Raw genomic sequence first — 19,654 nt, 5'->3', positions numbered from 1 at the left:
CAAGATTCAACTAGTGAATGAATAAATAAGTGGAACAACAAATTAATGTTTGTCTCTCTCTCTGCCCCTTCCTCTCTTTCTCTCTCTCTCCCGTCTTCTGTCTGTCCTTCAAATCAATAAAAATAAAGTGCTGGACATGAGGTATGACACCTTGTAAGTACACAGTAAATACTATAAACAGACCTTCAAAGAACCAGATCCTACATACACCATGGCCAGACAAGTAGACCCAGATGGCTGACTGCCCTTCCTACATGGGAAACATGTAGGAGTTGGAAGTTCTTCCAGTTTCTTTTCTTAATTTAAAAAAGTTTTTTCGAAGTGACATCACGGAAATGGCGCCGTGAGCAGCACGTCTGACAGATCTCCCCAAAATCACAACAAATTTATCAACTAGAAACAGAAAAATTTATCCTCGGAGCATTCTGGAGTTCCACACAAACTGAAAGCGAAAGGACTGTTATCACTTGAATCTGAGAGACGAGGGTGTGGAGGAAGCTAACTACCGCAGGGACGTTCATTCAAGCCGCGGAGGGAGTGCGCCTGTGGTGAGTCGGCCCACACTCAGGGAGTGGCAGCCTAAGCGCTGCGAGCAGCCGCCGGCGCGCGCCTGGTGCCGCGGTCCGGTCGCAGAGCGAGCACCGCTAATGTTCCCAGCAGCCCGCGCACACTGCGAGTGAGAGTCCCCAGCCACCAGTGCCCGGAGCACCCATTCGCGCCCGTGCCCTGGGCATCCCACGCGCCCAGAGCGCCCTACTGGCCCGCACACCCAGGGTGCCCCATTTTCCTGCGCCCGGTGCGCCCCAGCCACCAGCGGCGGGGAGAGTGGGAGAGGCGCCAGGGCGGTCTTCCCTACTTGGGAATTCTCTCCGTGGGCGGGGCACCTCATCCAACCATTCAAGCTAACAATCAAGCGTTGGGGGAGGGGCGCGCAGGCAGCCTGAAATACCTTTGGGAGCACAGCTGCGGCCCAATCACTGAAATTAGCTTAACCCATGAAATCTGCGCACCCACGGGGCTCTAATTGAAAAGATCTCTCTCAGTTCAGCGATCCAAGACAAGAAGCGTGATATTTTTTAGTGCCTCTCACTAAAGGGGCGGGGGCAACTTCTGATTGATAGAGCCTCCATATTCAGGGATAAACGCTAACAAGAGGGACTTGGCAGATAATAAGATCTATACTACACTAGTCGCAAGCAGAGACTAGTGCCTCTTCTTCCCAGCCAAAACAGGCTACAAAGTGTGGAAAGCCTGGGTTGAGTGGTCCAACTAAATGCTAGGCACTGAACAGTCACCTTGATAACAATTGACTCCCACCCCCGCCTGATTACACTGGAGGCTCTGACTGCCAGAGCCTTTCCCAAAGCCTTGCGCTGAGTGGGGATAGAGTGGGGATTTCCTAGCTCTTTGAGCCTCTTACTCCCCAGGCAGAAGCAGTAGCAGCCTTATAGCTGGATCACCAGGCTGCTAATTCAGGAAGGGGGGACTAGGAGAGAGACTCCAGGAAAGCAAACTCTCTCATCGATGGACCCTGCAAACGCCAACAAGCCTTGACTACCAGCAAGACTAAAGCCAATTATATGACATTGCCATAGAATACCATCAACTTCAAATCCCTACCTAAGTGTGACACAGGGGCAGAGCCTGGGGTACAGAGTCACCGACCAGGAAGAGGGAGAGAAAAGAAAAAGGAAGAAGTTAACCTCTCAAAAGCAAGAAAAATCCACAGACTTTACAACTTGTTCCACTAATTTTTTTTGTTGTTTGTTTCTTCTATCTTATTGCCTTTATTATTATTATTTCTATTTCCTCCACCTCAATCCTTTTATTCTCTGCCCATCTTATGCTTCCCTTTTCTTGAACTACACCCATGAGTGTTACATTTTATTTCTTTTCTTCATCCTCACCCTCCTTTAAGGTTATACTCCAAAACACTTAACTCTCACTCTCTCCTCTTTTGTTTTTTTTTGTTTTGCTTTTTTTGTTTTTTTCTCTTCCTTTTTTTTTCTTCCTTTGTTTTTCTCTTTTTCTTTTTTCCTTTCTATTCGTTTTTTCTTTTCTCGTTTTACTTTTCCTCCCATTTAATCCTCAATCACGAACAAATTATTTAATTTGGGACTCAAGGTTTTTTTTTGGTTTTCTTTTTCTTTTTTGCTTTTGTTTTTGTTTTTTGTTTGTTTGTTTATTTTTGTGGCATTTTGGGTACTTTTTACGTTGCTTTTTAACTCACTAGCATTCCTCCCAACCCAAGGTCTCCATTGTATTTAGTCTTCGCTCCACTTAATACAACAGATTTTTACTTATTATTTTTATTTTTTTCGTCTTTATTATTCTTTTTTTTTCTCCTTTTTTCTGGTTCCCTCTTATCCTTCTCATTATATCTCTTAGTCGACCATCACTTACAAGCAAATCATCTTATGCTTGTCTAAGATTTTCTTCCTTTTTTTTTTTTGCATTTAGTAGGTCCCTACTCCCTTTTTTTGCCCCTTGAACTCTTCACTCCAAATCAGGCCCTCCATTATAGGCAGTTTTTGTTCCATTTAGCATAATATAATTCACAGGTCATCACGATATTTCCCTGAGGAGGGGAGAGGAGGGAAAGAGAAGAAAGAAAAAAGGAGGAAATAATAAATTATTACTGTTTTTTTTGTGGGGTGTTTTACCTTTTTTTTTTTTTTACTTTTTACTCTTTATTAATTCTAATTAGTGCTATCAACAAGACCACCCTCAGATGCCAATAAGAAAGAGGAAATCGAATATTATGGATACAAAAGAAAGAGAGGTAACACAAATAGATGTGGAAAAATTTATGGAGAAAAGACTTAACATATTGGAAGCCTTGGAGCTAAATGACAGAGAATTTAAAATAGAAATCTTAAAAATACTCAGAGATATACAAGAAAACACAGAAAGGCAATTTACGGAGATCAGAAAACAACTCAATGAACACAAAGAATATATTACCAAGGAAATTGAAACTATAAAAACAAATCAAACAGAAATGAAAAACTCAATTCACGAGCTGAAAAATGAGGTAACAAGCTTAGCTAACAGAACAGCCCAGATAGAAGATAGGATTAGTGAAATAGAAGACAAACAACTTGAGGCACAACAGAGAGAAGAAGAAAGAGACTCAAAAATAATAAAAAATGAGAAAGCCCTACAGGAATTGTCTGACTCCATCAGAAAGAATAACATAAGAATAATAGGTATATCAGAGGGAGAAGAGAAAGAAAATGGAATGGAGAATATACTCAAACAAATAATAGACGAGAACTTCCCAAGCCTGTGGAAGGAACTAAAGCCTCAAATTCGAGAAGCAAACAGAACACTGAGTTTTATTAACCCCAACAAACCCACTCCAAGGCACATCATAATAAAGATGACACAAACCAATGACAAAGAAAAAATTCTCAAGGCAGCTAGGGAAAAGAAGAGTACAACATATAAAGGAAGGCCTATTGGATTATCATCAGATTTCTCAGCAGAAACTCTACAAGCTAGAAGAGAGTGGACCCCAATATTTAAAGCCCTGAAAGAGAGGAACTTTCAGCCAAGAATACTATACCCATCAAAGCTATCCTTCAAGTACGAAGGAGATATAAAAACATTCACAAATACAGAAAAGATGAGAGAATTTATCAGCAGAAAGCCCCCACTCCAGGAAATACTAAAGGGGGTTTTCCAACCAGATTCAAAGAACAAAAGAAAACAAAACCACAAGTAACAGCTCCACCAAGAACACAATAAAACCAAACTTAAACTGTGACAACAAAGGAAAAAAAAGGGGGGAGAGGATGGAGATTAACAGTAGCAAAAGATGATGAAGTGAAGAAATACTCATAAGATAGGGTACTACAATGAATATGGTAGGTACCCTTTTCATTACTTAATGGTAACCACCCTTGAAAAAACCACCACAAAAACACTTGACTTAAAAAGTAGCAACAGAGGAAAGAAGTATGGAACACAAACAAACAAAAACAAATGATAGAAAAACAAAAGAGAAGAATCAAACAAGATACAAAACTAACAGAAAGCAATTTACAAAATGGCAGTAGGGAACCCACAAGTGTCAATAATTACACTAAATGTAAATGGATTAAACTTACCAGTAAAAAGACACAGAGTAGCAGAATGGATTAAAAAAGAAAATCCAACTATATGCTGCCTACAAGAAACACATCTAAGCAACAAGGATAAAAACAAATTCAAAGTGAAAGGCTGGAAAAGAATACTCCAAGCAAACAACACCCAAAAAAAAGCAGGTGTAGCAATACTCATATCTAATAATGCTGACTACAAGACAGAAAAAGTACTCAGAGACAAAAATGGTCATTTCATAATGATTAAGGGGAAGTTGAATCAAGAAGACATAACAATCCTTAATATATATGCACCAAACCAAGGAGCACCAAAATATATAAGACAGCTACTTATTGACCTTAAAACAAAAACTAACAAAAATACAATCATACTTGGAGACCTCAATACACCGCTGACGGCTCTAGATCAGTCATCCAAACACAGAATCAATAAAGATATAGTGGCCTTAAACGAAATACTAGAACACCTGGATATGATAGACATCTACAGGACAATTCATCCCAAAGCAACAGAGTATACATTTTTCTCTAGTGTACATGGAACATTCTCAAGAATTGACCATATGTTGGGCCACAAAGACAATATCAGCAAATTTAGAAAAATTAAAATTTTACCAAGCATATTTTCTGATCATAAAGCCTTGAAACTAGAATTCAACTGCAAAAAAGAGGGGGAAAAACCCACAAAAATGTGGAAACTAAACAACATACTTCTAAAAAATGAATGGGTCAAAGAAGAAATAAGAGCAGAGATTAAAAGATATATACAGACAAATGAAAATGAAAATATGACATATCAGAATCTCTGGGATGCAGCAAAAGCAGTAATAAGAGGAAAGTTCATATCACTTCAGGCCTATATGAACAAACAAGAGAGAGCCAAAGTAAACCACTTAACTTCACACCTTAAGGAACTAGAAAAAGAAGAACAAAGACAACCCAAAAACAGCCGAAGAAAGGAGATAATAAAAATCAGAGCAGAAATAAATGAATTAGAGAACAGAAAAACTATAGAAAAAATCAATAAAACAAGGAGCTGGTTCTTTGAAAAGATCAAGAAAATTGACAAACCCTTGGCAAGACTCACCAAGGAAAAAAAGCACAGGACTCAAATAAATAAAATCCAAAATGAAAGAGGAGAGATCACCACAGACATCATAGATATACAAAGAATTATTGTAGAATAGTATGAAAAATTATATGCCACCAAATACAACAATCTAGAAGAAATGGATAAATTCCTAGAACAATACAACCTTCCTAGACTGAGTCATGAAGAAGCAGAAAGCCTAAACAGACCAATCAGCAGGGAGGAAATAGAAAAAACTATTAAAAACCTCCCCAAAAATAAAAGTCCAGGCCCAGATGGTTATACTAGTGAATTCTATCAAACATTCAAAGAAGACTTGGTTCCTATTCTACTCAAAGTCTTCCAAAAAATTGAAGAAGAAGCAATACTTCCAAACACATTTTATGAGGCCAACATAACCCTCATACCAAAACCTGGCAAGGATGGCACAAAGAAAGAAAACTACAGACCAATATCTCTAATGAATACAGATGCTAAAATACTAAACAAAATACTGGCAAACCGAATACTACAACATTAAAAAAATAATACATCATGATCAAGTGGGATTCATCCCAGAATCTCAAGGATGGTTCAACATACGTAAAACGGTTAACGTAATACACCATATCAACAAAACAAAGAACAAAAACCACATGATCTTATCAAGAGACGCAGAAAAGGCTTTTGATAAAATACAACACAATTTTATGTTTAAGACTCTCAACAAAATGGGTATAGAAGGAAAATATCTCAACATGATAAAGGCCATATATGATAAACCATCAGCCAACATCATATTAAATGGCATAAAACTGAGGACTTTCTACCTTAAATCAGGAACAAGACAGGGTTGTCCACTCTCTCCACTATTATTTAACGTGGTGCTAGAAGTTCTGGCCAGAGCAATCAGACAAGAAAAAGAAATAAAAGGCATCCATATCGGAAAAGAAGAAGTAAAGGTATCACTGTTTGCTGATGATATGATCCTATACATCGAAAACCCGAAGGACTCCACAAAAAGATTATTAGAAACAATAAACCAATACAGTAAGGTTGCAGGATACAAAATTAACATACAAAAGCCCATAGCCTTTCTATATGCCAACAATGAAATATTAGAAAACGAACTCAAAAAAATAATCCCCTTCACGATTGCAAGAACAACAACAAAATACCTAGGAATAAACATAACAAAGAATGTAAAGGACGTATATAACGAAAACTACAAGGCATTATTAAGAGAAATAGAAAAAGACACAATGAGATGGAAAAATATTCCTTGTTCTTGGATAGGAAGAATAAATATAATTAAAATGGCCATATTACCCAAAGCAATATATAAATTTAATGCAATTCCCATCAAAATTCCTATGAGATTTTTTAAAGAAATGGAACAAAAAATCATCAGATTTATATGGAACTATAAAAAACCCCGAATAGCCAAAACAATCCTAAGGAAAAAGAATGAAGCTGGAGGCATTACAATACCTGACTTTAAACTATATTATAGGGCCACGATAATCAAAACAGCATGGTATTGGCAGAAAAATAGACACTCAGACCAATGGAACAGAATAGAAAGCCCAGAAATAAAACCACATATATATGGTCAAATAATCTTTGATAAAGGGGCCAACAACACACAATGGAGAAAAGAAAGCCTCTTCAACAAATGGTGTTGGGAAAACTGGAAAGCCACATGCAAAAGAATGAAACTCGACTACAGCCTGTCCCCGTGTACTAAAATTAATTCAAAATGGATCAAAGACCTAAATATAAGACCTGAAACAATAAAGTACATAGAAGAAGACATAGGTACTAAAATCATGGACCTGGGTTTTAAAGAACATTTTATGAACTTGACTCCAATGGCAAGAGAAGTGAAGGCAAAGATAAATGAATGGGACTACATCAGAATAAAAAGTTTTTGCTCAGCAAGAGAAACTGATATCAAAATAAACAGACAGCCAACTAAATGGGAAATGATATTTTCAAACAACAGCTCAGATAAGGGCCTAATATCCAAAATTTACAAAGAACTCATAAAACTCAACAACAAACAAACAATCCCATAAAAAAATGGGAAGAGGACATGAACAGACACTTCTCCCAGGAAGAGATACAAATGGCCAACAGATATATGAAAAGATGCTCAGCTTCATTAGTTATTAGAGAAATGCAAATCAAAACTACAATGAGATACCACCTCACACCTGTTAGATTAGCTATTATCAACAAGACGGTAATAGCAAATGTTGGAGAGGCTGCGGAGAAAAGGGAACTCTCATCCACTGTTGGTGGGAATGTAAAGTAGTACAACCATTATGGAGGAAAGTATGGTGGTTCCTCAAAAAACTGAAAATAGAACTACCTTATGACCCAGCAATCCCTCTACTGGGTATATATACCCCAAAACCTCAGAAACATTGATACGTAAAGACACATGTAGCCCCATGTTCATTGCAGCACTGTTCACAGTGGCCAAGACATGGAAACAACCAAAAAGCCCTTCAATAGAAGACTGGATAAAGAAGATGTGGCACATATACACTATGGAATACTACTCAGCCATAAGAAATGATGACATCAGATCATTTACAGCAAAATCGTGGGATCTTGATAACATTATACGGAGTGAAATAAGTAAATCAGAAAAAAACAAGAACTACATGATTCCATACATTGGTGGAACATAAAAACGAGACTAAAAGACATGGACAAGAGTGTGGTGGTTACCAGGGGTGGGGGGAGGGAGGACATGGGATGGAGGGAGGGAGAGAGGGGGAGGGGGAGGGGCACAGAGAACTAGATAGAGGGTGGCGGAGGACAATCTGACTTTGGGCGAGGGGTATGCAACATAATTTAATGACAAAATAACCTAGACATGTTTTCTTTGAATATATGTACCCTGATTTATTAATGTCATCCCATTGCCATTATAAAAATTTATTTAAAAAAAAATAAAAAAGTTTTTTCTAGGTGAGAGGAGGGAAGATAGTGTGGCAGACTTCCACATGTGCCCTGACTGGAATGCACCTGGCAACCCCTGTCTGGGGATGATGCTCGAGTACCAAGCTATTTTTAGTGCCTGAGGTCAAGGCGTTCAGATCGACTGAGCTATCCTCAGTGCCTGGGGCCAAGCTCAAACAAATTGATCCGTTGGCTGCAGGAGGAGAAGAAGGAAAGAAGGAAGAGAGGGGAAGAGAGAAGTAGATGGTCGCTTCTCATGTGTGTCCTGACTGGGAATTGAATCTGGGACATCCATATTACCAGGCTAATGCTCTATCCACTGAGCCACTGGCCTGGACCTCTTCCAGTTTCAAGATAAAAAATTGTGTTTTGTTTCTATCTGAATGACTGAATTGTTAGATTCAAGAAAGAGGAGCATTAGTTTATGTTTGTGAAGAAAAAACACTGTATAACTATTTGGTTACCCTAAAGAACATGGAGATAAGGCTGAGGTTGTTGATATGATAAAAAAAATAACTTTAGGTAAAAATGATTTCTTCCTAGCTTAGTGTTAGTGGTAAAAAACAAACAAACAAACATTGAAGAACTTAGGAGAGTTACATTTTCAGTGAGTATAATTGACTTAATAAAAATGTATTTCAGACAAAAACATGAATTTAGTTTGATTATTGATTTCATTTGCAATTGTAGACATAAACCTATGATTTGGAGTCTAAATGGAAATGAGCTGGGTTTAATATTGTCACTTTAGAATTATAGATCTAAAGGAGGTAGAGTCTGCTCTCTGAAGGGAATCCACAGAGTTTTCAGGTAAATGGAATTAGTTTACTAGGGCAGTATGTGTACATTTAAAAGAAACTGATAAGTTATGGAAATATTTTTTTTCTATTATTATTGTGAAAAGAAGTGTACTCTAGGATGCTTATCGGAGCCAATTCAGGGCATGCTATGAAACACACGTTTTTGGTTTCCCATAGAGCAGCTGAAGCCACAGCGGATTTTCCTTCGTGTCATAACAAAGGATATATTCTAAAACCGAACAGTTATGACTATACTTTCACCTCAAGGGTTATTTTTGTGACTTGGATAAACCACTCAAGCTTTCTTTTTTTACTCTTTGCCTCTTTAAGATGTACATCCTCTTCAGAATTAGTCTTCTCTTCCATTATGGAGACATTTTATTTCCTATATTGTGATCTTAATTAAAGAAGTTTTAGTCATTTTTGCAGCAATTTTACAGTCCCTGTAAAAATCAGTTTATCTGTTTACTAGTCATTACTTGGATTTGTATAGCAATTTTTTTTGCGGCTGACCTAAGGAGTTCCATTTTCTTTTATATTGTACCAGACAGTTTCCTTGTCTCTTTCCTGAGGCACCATTAAAAAAAAGGCAGGCGTGAGATGTCTTTCAAAAGCTACATGGACAGACCCTTGCCGGTTGGCTCAGCCGTAGAGCATTTGCCTGGCATGTGGAAGTCCCAGGCTCAATTACAGGTCAGGGCATACAGGAGAAGCGCCCATCTGTTTCTCCACCCTTCCCCCTCTCCTTCCTCTCTATCTCTCTCTTCCCCTCCCGCAGCCAAGGCTCCACTGGAGCAAAGTTGGCCCGGGCACTGAGGATGGCTCCATGGCCTATACCTCAGGCACTAGAATGGCTCCCATTGCAACGGAGCAAAGGCCCACATGGGCAGAGCATCGCCCCCTGGTGGGCATGCTGGCTGGATCCTAGTTGGGTACATGTGGAAGTCTGTCTGCCTCCCCGCTTCTCACTTCAGAAAGAAAAAAAAAATTACATGGAGAGGTGCAACCACTGCTCCCTTCAGTTCTTGGGTTTGTAATTAAATGAGCAAAGAGTTTCCAATTAGAGAAAAGCCATTGAGAGATTAAAGCCTTTGACAAAGAAAAGGCATTCAAATCTGTTGTGACAGACAGTGTAAATTGTTCTTCAACATCTGTTTCTCCCCCGACTTCCACAATAATATGTCAATAAATTTTCAGTTGGGCACATATCCAGAATAAAGACTTCATTACCAGCTTCCTTAGATGTGGCTCTGTGACTAAGGTCTGTTCAAGGAGATGTCAGTAGAAAGATATGAAAGCTTTTGAAAGCATCTCTTAAAAAGACAGCTGGTATGTGCTCTTTACCCTTTTCACTTTCTTCAGCTTTATTCCTTCCTGGTGGTTGGAACGTGAATGGGGTGACTAGAGCTAGAGCAGCCCTTTTGGACCATGAAGTAACCTCAAAGTGGTGGCCGCACTTCACTGAATAAGAAGGTAGATGCCTGGGATGGCAGGGACCCCCGGGCCTTCACAGAGCAGTGTCGCCACACCAGCCCTGTAGTGCCTGAGGATTTAAATATGAGGAAGAAATAACATTTTAGCTTATTTAAGCTACTACTATTTTGGATCTCTGTTACTCAAAATGGAACCTAAGTCTAACACTACATGAGTATACTTACATTTCATTACAATAGTTGATGATCACACAAAACCTGAAGCAGTTAAAAATCATCTGTATCAGGAAGCGTGGTATTTTAACAGAAGTCATTGGGGAAGAAAGTCTAACAAAAATATTATCAGCATACTTCTACAGCATAAACTTTAAATAATGTTTATTTACATATATTCATGAGAAATAGTCAACCCCTAATAAAATTATTTTCAGTTAAAAAACAAAATGTGATAAATTATTTTGCTCTCATTAGCCACATCCAGGGGTCATCAAACTTTATAAAAACCGCCCACTTTTGCAGTGCTGGTCAACCTGGTCCCTACCGTGCAACCAAACAGCGCCACGATTGGCCCATCATGAAAGCTGGAACGCCCACATGACCTAATCCAGGGGTACCCAAACTTTTTACACAGGGGGCCAGTTCACTGTCCCTCAGACCGTTGGAGGGCCGGACTATAAAAAAAACTATGAACAAAACCCTACGCACATTGCACATATCTTATTTTAAAGTAAAAAATAAAAATGGGAACAAATACAATATTTAAAATAAAGAACAAGTAAATTTAAATCAACAAACTGAACTTTGGGAAGTATTTCAATGGGAACTATGGGCCTGCTTTTGGCTAATGAGATGGTCAATGTCTGGTTCCGTATTTGTCACTGCTAGCCATAATAGGTGATATGGTGCGCTTCCAGAGCCGTGATGCGTGCAACCCACGTCACTGGAAGTAGTACTGTATGTGAGCCATGCTGCGCTTTGTGGCGCCGCCACATACAGTACTCCCGGAGCACAGGATGAGGATGGATCCTGTGCTCCTCTCACTGACCACCAATGAAAGAAGTGCCCCTATCGGAGGTGCAGCGGGGGCCGGATAAATGGCCTCAGGGGGCCGCATGTGGCCCGCGGGCCGTAGTTTGGGGACCCCTGACCTAATCTTTCCTTTTATAGAGCAAGAATTTTACAGAGAAGTAATAGAATAAACAAAGTGTGAAGGACCTTGAAGTTAGCCTCTGAGAAACATTATGGAAAGAAATGGGAAAGGGTTAATAAAATCCACAAGCTAAATTGGGGAAATTACCTCTATTTACCAGCTCTGACTCAATAACATGATATTATATTGACTGAAGGCAGCCTAGGGAGATAGCAAAGAAGAAGGTAGAAAGTTTAGACTCAGAAATTACCCTTTCTTTTCCCCCTAACTTGATCAAGGGCTAATTGAATAATATAATTGTATATATTTAAAGTATACAATGTGATGAGTTGACATACTTTACATTGTAAACTAATTATCAATATCAAGATAATTAGCACATCCATCACCTCCCATAGTTAATTCTGTGCATGTGTGTGTGCACGTGTGCACATGCGTGTGTGTGTGATGAGACTGAAATTTACTCTCAGCAACTTGCAGGTATACAATATTACTGCCATTTCTTTTCTTTTTTTATTCTTTTGTGATTTTATTTTTTAATTGACTTTATTGGGATAACACTGGTTAACAAAATTATACAGGTATCAGGTACATAATTCTTCAACATACCTGTACACTGTACCGTGTGTTCACCCCAAAGTCAAATCTCTGTCCATCATCATCTATCCCTCCTACACTCTCCTCTACCTCCCCCTATCCTTGCAATCACCACACTGTTATCCATGTCAATCAGATTTTATTCTCTCTTTTTTATTTTTTGTGCTTTTCACTCAATCTCATCACTCCCCTGTACCTAGCCCCCATCCCCACAGCTGTCAGCAAGCAAAATGGAGACAGACTCATAGCTAGAGCACCCTTGCCACCACTATGGGGATTGCTCTACATGTTTCCATTCACAGGAGGACCACAGAAATTTTGGGAGATAGGCATTGTTATCCCCATTTTACAGAAGATGAATGAAGGCCCAGAGAAATTACATAACTTGAATAACTTGAAAGGTCTTCTGCTAAAGCTTCGGCTTCTGTTAATGCTGTCTGTGAGACTATTCATTTTACAGAAATTGGAAGAATCCACCAACCTCTTAAATGTTTGCATTTACTAAGTAAAAATGATACGCTTGCTACTCATTGGGGTACATGGAAATCATTCATCTTCAAAAGGTTTTCTATTACTTTATGAAGAGTTTGAATTTTATGATTCTATTGGTCATTGATGTTACTTCACACACAATCTAAAACACATACAATTTTAACCTAAGTGAATAAATAGAGAAGTATTGCATCTATCAATCACAATTTCCTAGTTTGACAATATGAGTTCCAATCTATTCACATAGGTACTTTGAAAATAATAAAGCCAGAAAGTGACCTACCTTTTGAGTGAGTAGAGCTTGAACAACTTGGTTGGCTACCTTTAAATAATAAAGAAAAGAGTTGTCGTTATAATAATGAGACTTTATACACATGGACTCTAATTTACCAATACATTTCCCACAGCGTATTGTAGCTAATTAGCTTCTCATTTGCTTCTGTCCTCTACTTCTGCTTCTTTTCATAATAAGCCTATCCTTCTAGGTAATATTTTGTTTTTTCCAAAGGTGACCTTGTTGCTAATTAAGACAGTTATTCTGGAAAGATCATTCATACCTTGAGTTTCACATTTCCATATTTGAAAAAATAATATCCTCTCATATGTAAAGTACTCCAGGAAGGCTAAAAAATGATACAGTGCAAAACACAATCTTAATTATCTGTACACAGTCTCTACACTTTGCTGATTTACAATGTCTTTTGCCTCTCCTTTCTCTCTCTCTCTCTCTCTCTCTCTTTTTTTTTTTTTTTTTTTTTGCTATGGGACAATTTCACCGCATAAAATTACCTGCAGTAAAGATAGGATAAATGGTGGGGAATAGCATTGCTTCCTATATGCTCTACTTTCCTCCCCCCATGTCTCCTTTATGCCTTCCTTTGGTCGTTGCTACCTGTAATAGCCTGGTAGTTGTTTACTCCAATATGTATGACCCTCTTCCTCCTAACTAACAAATCCTCATTTTTTAATTGGGCACATCAAACCACATTTCCCAGCCCTCCTTGGAATCAAGTGTCACTCTGTATCACACTTCTGGCCAATAAGTTATAAGAAGACTATTTTCTTGGGCTTATAGAAAGTCTCTAAGAAGAAGGGGCTTGACCTTCTTCCTCCTTTTCCCATCTAAGATATGAAAATGATGGCTGGAGCTTCAGCAGTCACCTTGACAATGGAAGTCACACATTACATATAGTTGGGCAGAAGAATAAAATAAGCTAGATCTTGATGATACATGGTGTTGCACTCTCTATCTCTAAAATAAACAAGCCACTGTTATTTTCAGTTACTTCCAATATAAAACCAAATATAATTCTTACAAATATATTAACAGAACTCTAATTTTCTTCAGGTATCAGGCAACTTGGGGCAGGGTGAGAAAATGGGCCCCTCTCAGCCCAAAGAGGTGACTTGATTAATCTAAGCCAATCTTGACAATTCCATTCTGTTACAATGACTGGCCTAGAAGTGACCATGTGACACAATTCCAGCTAAGGGCCCCATGCAAAACCAATAACATGTCCCTGGTATTTAAAGGATCTGGCATTTTCTTCAGATAACCACTCATAATTTCTCTGTTTTTACTAAGAGATCTTTTTCACCTGCAGATCTCAAAAACACTTCACAAAAAATCGCTTACTAAACTTCACCATTACTTTGAAGCTTTGTACCCAATATGGCTACTATTGATAAAATTAAGGTGGACAGTAAATTACGTGATATTTTTCAGCCGCTACATAAACATCTAGAGTGATAACTGAAAGTGACATTAAAGATCAAGTCAGAATATTGAAATATCCTAGATGTAAAGTATCTCTGTTCATTCACTTCATCCTTCATTTATTCAATATAAATTTGTAGTGTATTTGCAAAGCTAGATGACTGGGATCTGTTACTTGGTTTCAAAGAAAGTACAGCTGGTAGGGAGTTGGCAAGAACACAACTATAACACAATATGTAAAGCATGTAATCATCCTGGTGATTCTTACATTCAACCAAAGGCAGAGGGATAAACTTTCATCTTCTTTTTCTTTTGACAACAAATTTATTTTTGGTGATACTATACTGTATGCGCTTATGTTCCCATATAGGATAGTGGAACAGATTATGGTAAGAATGTTTTCATGGAGCTTAACTATTCCTGACTCAATATTGACAAAATAAACCATCCTTAACAACAGCTTGCTACCAGTAAGATGCATGGAATATTAAAATAGAGGCTGTCATCAGCTTGTGGTTAGGAAACATTCACACCACAAGCAGTAAATGACTAGAATCAGATTTCCTATAATTGATTGTTGAATTGCATGCAAGAGATGGATTTTTTTCTATCAGAATTATTTCCAAATTTAGATTCTTGACATTAAGTAAAAAAGGAAAAACCTTCCATTGTAACTGGTTTTGAAGAATTTTTTTTTTTTAGTTCAGACCAAGTTAAAGAAGCATACCTAAAAAGTATAATAGACCAAAATAACCACATTTTCCTTAACTAGTACTTCATCATTTTATTTATATATGATCATACTGGTGATAAATGTTATTTAGCCTACATAAATTGATAAAAAGCATAATCTTGAAAATCAGTTTTTAAACATTCATCCAGTTTGCAAGTAACTGAGAATTTAAAGTCAAACTATATATCATCTATTTTATTCTTAGCAAGTTAAGAAAACATCACAGAACAATTGAATTATTCCTACAGCTTGAATCAGGAATGACGTACCAAAGTTAATTCATACCATCAATAATTTAATCCTTTTGGATCTCAGAAAACTGCTCAACATCAATATTTTCTTTTCTTTCACCAAATTGGTCCCTCACTTAAACCAGTCTGTGGAATAGTAGTCACATAAAATAGCTCTCTACGTGATTTAACAGGAGACATAAATGAATATCCTAACTATACCATCCTGCAGGAGTAAATCCATTGTCTTTGCAATCAAGTAGGTTGCCCTAAAGCAGGGGTCAGGAACCTTTTTGGCCACGAACGCCACATACTATTTTAAAATGTATTAATAATTCCGTGAGAGCCATACAACGACCGTGTACGTTATGCATCATCCAATAAAAATTTGGTGTTGTCCCGGAGGACAGCTGTGATTGGCTCCCGCCACCCGCAACCATGAACATGAGCGGTAGGAAATGACTGGATTGTAATACATGAGAATGTTTTATATTTTTAACGTTATTATTTTTTATTAAAGATTTTTCTGCAAGCCAGATACAGCCATCAAAAGAGCCACATCTGGGCCCTGGCTGGTTGGCTCAGTGGTAGAGTGTTGGCCTGGCATGCAGGAGTCCTGGGTTCGATTCCCGGCCAAGGCACACAGGAGAAGCGCCCATCTGCTTCTCCACCCCTCCCCCTCTCCTTCCTCTCTGTCTCTCTCTTCCCCTCCCATAGCCAAGGCTCCATTGGAGCAAAGTTGGCCTGGGTGCTGAGGATGGCTCCATGGCCTCTGCCTCAGGTGCTAGAACGGATCTGGTTGCGACAGAGCAACAACCCAGATGGGCAGAGCATCGCCCCCTGGTGGGCATGCCGGGTGGATCCTGGTTGGGCGCATACGGGAGTCTGTCTGACTGCCTCCCCGTTTCCAGCTTTGGAAAAATACAAAAAAAAAAAAAAAAAAAGCCACATCTGGCTCGCAAGCCATAGGTTCCCGACCCCTGCCCTAAAGGCTTAATAGGCTCTGACTCTGACATAGTTCCTTCTAGTGTGTACTTTGGACAACTGTTTGCTCTACTTGAAAACTGAACAACACAAACGCATTATTTCTTTAACTACTGACAAGAGGTTTCATTATCCAAGACTCACAGGTTCTTTGAAGAAGAGCAGGCAGGCTGTACAAGTGCTTTCCTGGGTATTTTCTATAAAGACAATGCCTGGGTTTTGTTACAACTTTTAACTGCTAAGCTTCCCTGATGCATAGAAAGAACATCTATGTTCTTTGTTTGGAGCCTGTGATCTCTAGTAGGTCACAAGGTGATTCCTGGCATGGACCCTGTACTCATCACAGCATCATACCTTTAGTACTTGGGTTGCAAATAATCACACACCTGCAGGCACACCTAATGAGAACAAATCACTTTCAGTGTCACCTGACAGCTTTCTTCTCCAAAGAAAGGAAAATCAGCAGCCAGTCTGGGGCACTGGAAATTGAGACCCGACTGAGCCAAGCTGACAGTCCCAGAGCCCCTGGCTTGTCTTATAACTTCCTGTGCGCTTTCTGTGGGGGCCGACTGGCTTGCTCAGGGAGATGAGCAGTGTAGGAAAATGGCCGGAGATTAGATGTTGCCCTGAAACAAGTCTTTGGTGCGGACTTTGGAATGCCAAGTCCTGCCGGGGCAGAACGCCGCCTTGGCAAACCCTGATAAGATTGTTTAAAGGAAACAGCTGATTCTTATGGCCTATTTCCTACATACCTCAAAGGTTTTAGTTAATCATCCTTCTCTGCAGCTAAATCCATGCTCTGCTAATTTAACCCAGGCCCTGCTAATTTGCTTGATGAGTGAAGAAATGAATAAATATGATGAGGCTGCAGAGATCTGGGCTTTTGGTTCTAAAGGCTGGGAGTCCCCTGTACCCATCTGTTCTCTATGTTGTGTCTTGTGCATGTTTTTTCAGTCCTGTAGCGCCTTCCTTTTATGCACACCCATTGCCGAGCTGGTCTCAGCAGAGCAGGGCTGTAGGTGACACAGAGGGGCCCTGTATATATCTCTCCTGTCCTCTCAGTAAGAATTCTCAGACAATCCAGCTCTTCGGACCCTGGCTGCTACAACACACCTCTTTGCTCTTCCTCCTTCCCAGGCTCGCAGGGGTCGCGATTCCTCCTAGCCTTCACCCAGAAGGGGCAGGGAGAGGGAGAAGAGTCAAGGCTGAGGAGTTGTCAGTCATCTTGCTGCAAAACAGGCCCTGAGGCTGAATGAGAAGCCCCCTCTGTGAGTTTATCCAGAGAAGAGCCAGTTCTCACCATTTCCAGAAGACAACCCAGGGCTGGACGGTTGGTGAGGGGCAAGGAATTCAAAAGGTCTGGGGCGTTGACAATCCTGTCCTAAGCCTGGTGGTCTCACTTCAGTCCTTTCTCCTGCTATTGTATCATGCAAAACAATGTAGTCTAACAACTGGTTGAAAAAGCACAAGTTCTGGCAAATGTGCTTTGGAGAACATTTCTCTGTTTTTTAGCTTGGTTTATTGTCCTGAAGAGCACTGAGCAGAATCACAAGAAAGCCTCAGGCTTGGGTTTAAATACTGCCTGTGTTGATGTGGATTCTATACTGATATGGACAGGGTGGGAAGGACAGCCTCTAAGTTGTGAAAAATTATGAGATAATAGACAAGCCAGAGGAATCACCTTGGATAATATCTGATATAAAGTAGTCACCCCATAAATGTTAAATCATAATGTTAAGTCACTCAAACTTCAGAGAATAAAATTCATTTTCAGGTTAGCAGTTAGGAATAAGGGATTTCATTTTTAAAGAGAGGAAGTGTGTACAGGTAATATAAATGTGTATATATACATCAGTAAGCACCTATATTATTTATTTACCTGGTAAAAAATTCCTGTAAAATACTGGAAGTGAGAGAAATTAATTTAAACATATATGTGGTATTCCAGGGAAAACTAATGTGGAAATTAAGTTGTAGCTGGTAATCTCCATTCATTTATTTAGTCATTCAACAAACACATATTGAGCACCAAGTATGAGCCAAGAGCTGTGCTGGGTCTTGGAGAAATGATGGTGATGAGAACCCAGGTGCTACCTCACAGTGCTTAGAGTCTGGGGTAGACACAAGAAGTAGATCATCTGTTGATATCATGGTCCTTTCATGACAAAAGCATTTGATGCCTGTAATAGCCTTTCATCTACATCTATCAAGATACTGATTCTAAAGATGATGCAGGGCGCAGATGTGGGTACAGAATGAGAATGTCCTGATACTGAGTCCACAACCCAATCTTGGCATATAGAATAGGAATCAGAGAGATAATTAAGAACTGTTCTTAGCAACCTGCTTCTGCCTTTATTTAGCCTTTGTTTAAAAGAAATTCTAGTGCTTTTTTCTTTGTCTAAACCACATCCAAAGGTCCAGTTTCCCCTCACTTGCTCTCTGAAGTGCAGAGCACACAGAAGTCAGGAGGAGCTGCGTATGGCATCTTCACTGCCTGCTCAGAACTCTGGCCAGCTAGAACAGTCTGAAGGTGAGGTAGCTTCTTCAACTTCTGGGTGCAAAAAACCCCGCCTGGGAAGTTTGTTAACACCGCCGATTCCCTCACCCTCCTCCTGCTTGAGAAGGGAGGGCAAGGCCAGAGAGTCTCTGTGTTTGTCGCAATCACCACACATCTTTTAGACACAGAAGGGGCTCAGAAACACACTTGGAGAAACACTGAGACGAAGTTCATGTTTCCTTGCTCAAACAGTGTTGAGTAATTGGAAATAACCAGTTTCCACATGGGTCTGTTGTTCTGCCATCAAATCCAAGTTTTTGAAGCTCTCATCCATGGAAACTTCCTAAAATTGCTCTCTAAGGCACAGCACTCACAGAACCTAAGGGCAGAGGTCTTAATTGTGGCTGAACATTATAACCCCTGAGACACTATAAAAAATTCTACTGTCCTTTAGGTCAGAATCAGATCAGTCTGGGGCGGGGGGCACACAGCAGTACTTTTAAAACTCTCCAGGTAAGTCCAACAGGCAGGTAAGGCTGAAAACCACATGTGCTTCTAGGTCGCAAACTTTACCTGCTCCAGCTTCTGCTAAAGACCCTTTTCAGTTCTGCCCTTCACCACCTGCCCACCCACCCACCACTCCTGCCCTTTGGTGACTGTGCTTGTGTTCTCTGAGTCCCCAAGGCACCTCACCTTCCCTGCGAGTCCCCCCACACAATTCCTCTGTGATTCACCCCCCTTCACTCTCCTGGGCTGGAGTCACCGTGAGCTCCCAGGGCCTGAGTGAGGCTGATTCCCAACAAAGATTTGTAGGACACAACTGAATCCATCTAAATGCAAGGTAGCAGTTCGAGGAAATGCTATTTTATT

The 19,654-nt window shown here is 39.6% G+C and overlaps 1 protein-coding gene across 7 annotated transcripts in view; it reads right to left on the bottom strand.

Annotated features, from left to right (window-relative positions):
- The window catches only part of NCKAP5 (NCK associated protein 5), a 1,181,736-nt gene that overhangs the window by 193,925 nt on the left and 968,157 nt on the right, over nucleotides 1–19,654 (bottom strand). For all 7 annotated transcript variants that reach the window (XM_066233486.1, XM_066233488.1, XM_066233487.1 and 4 more), the window contains one exon: nucleotides 12,904–12,942. In XM_066233486.1, the coding sequence (XP_066089583.1) occupies nucleotides 12,904–12,942 (39 nt within the window). The remainder of the gene's footprint in view (nucleotides 1–12,903; nucleotides 12,943–19,654) is intronic.

Source organism: Saccopteryx bilineata, chromosome 5 (assembly GCF_036850765.1).
Source record: "Saccopteryx bilineata isolate mSacBil1 chromosome 5, mSacBil1_pri_phased_curated, whole genome shotgun sequence".
NCBI classification, from domain to species: Eukaryota; Metazoa; Chordata; class Mammalia; order Chiroptera; family Emballonuridae; genus Saccopteryx; species Saccopteryx bilineata.
This window is presented reverse-complemented; position numbering and strand designations above follow the sequence as displayed.